Source organism: Alexandromys fortis, unplaced genomic scaffold (genome assembly GCF_014885135.2).
Source record: "Alexandromys fortis isolate MF-2015 unplaced genomic scaffold, M_Fortis_MF-2015_v1.1 scaffold_73, whole genome shotgun sequence".
Classification (NCBI taxonomy): domain Eukaryota; kingdom Metazoa; phylum Chordata; class Mammalia; order Rodentia; family Cricetidae; genus Alexandromys; species Alexandromys fortis.
In genome coordinates, this window is record NW_026067959.1 from 1,721,689 (window position 1) to 1,724,157 (window position 2,469).

General features: G+C 46.0%; 1 protein-coding gene across 4 annotated transcripts; it reads left to right on the forward strand.

Annotated features, from left to right (window-relative positions):
- Window positions 1-1,021: 1,021 nt before the first annotated feature.
- Actbl2 (actin beta like 2) lies at window positions 1,022-2,195 on the forward strand. Of its 4 annotated transcripts, none has more exons than XM_050152775.1 (2): window positions 1,022-1,691; window positions 1,857-2,195. In XM_050152775.1, exons 1-2 carry the CDS (start codon window positions 1,065-1,067, stop codon window positions 2,193-2,195), a joined length of 966 nt encoding a protein of 321 aa, XP_050008732.1. In that variant the 5' UTR covers window positions 1,022-1,064. The 4 variants fall into 4 exon arrangements, with proteins under 4 accessions (XP_050008732.1, XP_050008730.1, XP_050008731.1 ...); XM_050152773.1 differs by having other exon boundaries at window positions 1,022-1,317; window positions 1,429-2,195; XM_050152774.1 differs by having other exon boundaries at window positions 1,022-1,193; window positions 1,320-2,195.
- The last annotated feature ends 274 nt before the right edge of the window (window positions 2,196-2,469 follow it).

The window sequence follows — 2,469 nt, forward strand, 5'->3', positions numbered from 1 at the left end:
TGATAGAATATATGCATCTTGAAGATGAGGTTTTGAAAAGATCAATATGCACCCAACTATATAATTAAAATTTTACCTTATCACTTAATTTGTTTATTCCTGCATAATCCAAATATTTCATAAAAAGTTATTGTGAATCAAATTATTATAATTCGCACTTTAACTAATAAATCACTCAAAAACATTGGCATTTTGCCTCTGTGCTGTTAACACCAACTCAGTAAACCTATGAGCAATGCTGATGCATGGTAATAAATTTGGTTATTAGAAAACATAAAAACAAAATGGGGTTATTAGGTATTTATGTCAGAAAAACGTGTAGAGTTTACTTTATTGATCATCCTGTTGCTTTTCCTTGTGCTGGCTGGTTTGAAATCAGTTCCACAGCTCTGCATGTTTCAAGGCACAAGTACATTCTGATTAAAACCTTTCGGCTACCCATGGCCACTCATTAATTTCATTCATTAAAGCAGCTTCTATCATTAATGGCATCTTGTAATAATGGGAAAGGAAACCTTGAAAAATCAAAGACAGAACCAGACTCTTCATATGCATGATGTATCAAAAAGGAAAAGCCAAAGAGCTACGTGGGTTCAGAGCGCAAACTGAAGAGGAGCAGTCCTTCTGGCAGGGTCGCCCATCCCTTCTCTTGCTCTCTTTAATCTCGTGGTTACATTCCTCGTGGCATCACGTAGTTATCCAGAGACCTCGCTGAGAAGACCGGCAGCTGTGTGTGGGTTGCCTAATTATAGTACCCTGAGATTTAGCCACTCGGTAGCCAGTTTTCTCTTTATGGAAGAAGGCCTACTAGTGATTTCTGTAATTATCATCATTATTAATACCTCAGAGGTAGCCCCGCCCAGAAATGCTGGGAACTGGTGGGGTAGGACATGGGTGGGGTCAGTATGCTCCTTTAAATACTGTGATCAAGGTGCAGGCTTCCTTCTCTGAAGGCAGTTCTGAAGCGGTCTCTGACCATTCATTCTCTTCCTTGCACATCACAGTCTAGAACTTAGCTTTATTCAACCTCTGTTTGCCCATCTGGAAGATCCTAGCCAGCAACCATGGTTGATGACGAGCTATCTGCCTTGGTAGTAGATAATGGGTCAGGGATGTGCAAGGCGGGTTTTGGGGGTGACGATGCCCCCCGGGCTGTGTTCCCCTCTATGGTGGGGCGTCCCCGGCACCAGGGGGTCATGGTTGGTATGGGCCAGAAGGACTGTTACGTGGGAGACGAGGCCCAGAGCAAGAGAGGCATCTTGACCCTGAAGTATCCCATTGAACATGGAGTTGTCACCAACTGGGACGATATGGAGAAGATCTGGTACCACACTTTCTACAACGAGCTGCGTGTGGCGCCAGACGAGCATCCTGTTCTTCTCACAGAGGCACCGCTCAATCCCAAGATCAACCGGGAAAAGATGACTCAGATCATGTTCGAGGCTTTCAACACACCCGCCATGTATGTAGCTATCCAAGCGGTGCTGTCCCTCTATGCCTCCGGAAGGACTACAGGTATCGTGATGGATTCTGGGGATGGAGTCACGCACACTGTACCCATCTACGAAGGTTATGCTCTTCCCCACGCCATCCTAAGACTGGATCTGGCAGGCAGAGATCTGACTGACTATCTCATGAAGATCCTGACCGAGCGAGGCTATAATTTCACCACCACAGCCGAACGGGAGATTGTGCGGGACGTCAAAGAGAAGCTGTGCTACGTAGCCCTGGACTTTGAGCAGGAGATGATCTCTGCAGCTGCTTCCTCCTCGCTTGAAAGAAGCTATGAGCTTCCTGATGGGCAGGTCATCACCATTGGGAATGAACGTTTCCGGTGCCCAGAAGCCATTTTCCAGCCTTCCTTTCTAGGCATTGAATCCAGTGGGATCCATGAGACAACCTTCAACTCCATCATGAAGTGTGATGTGGACATCCGCAAGGATTTATATGCCAACACGGTACTGTCTGGAGGCAGCACCATGTACCCAGGCATTGCCGACCGGATGCAGAAGGAAATTGTAACCTTGGCACCAAGCACCATGAAAATCAAGATCATAGCTCCCCCAGAACGCAAGTATTCTGTTTGGATTGGGGGCTCCATCCTGGCCAGTCTATCCACGTTCCAGCAGATGTGGATCAGTAAGCTGGAATATGATGAAGCTGGTCCCCCTATTGTTCATAGGAAATGCTTCTGAATGGGCTTCCCTGTCCCTTTTCCTAGGTCACGATGATGGTACCCATCACACCCAGTAAAGTGAAGGTAAATAGCTCATGTCCTCTTGAGTGTACAAGTCAGCACATTCATGTCTCCACCCAGGTATCCTGAGATATGACACAGCTAAGCACACTGTGGTTTCTATCAGCTGAGAGAATTCTGATATCACATTCTCTTTTCTATCCCTGTAGGGCTCCAAGAAATACAGACTTGCTTACATGAAAATATGTGACAAGGAGGAAAATCATGAGGAA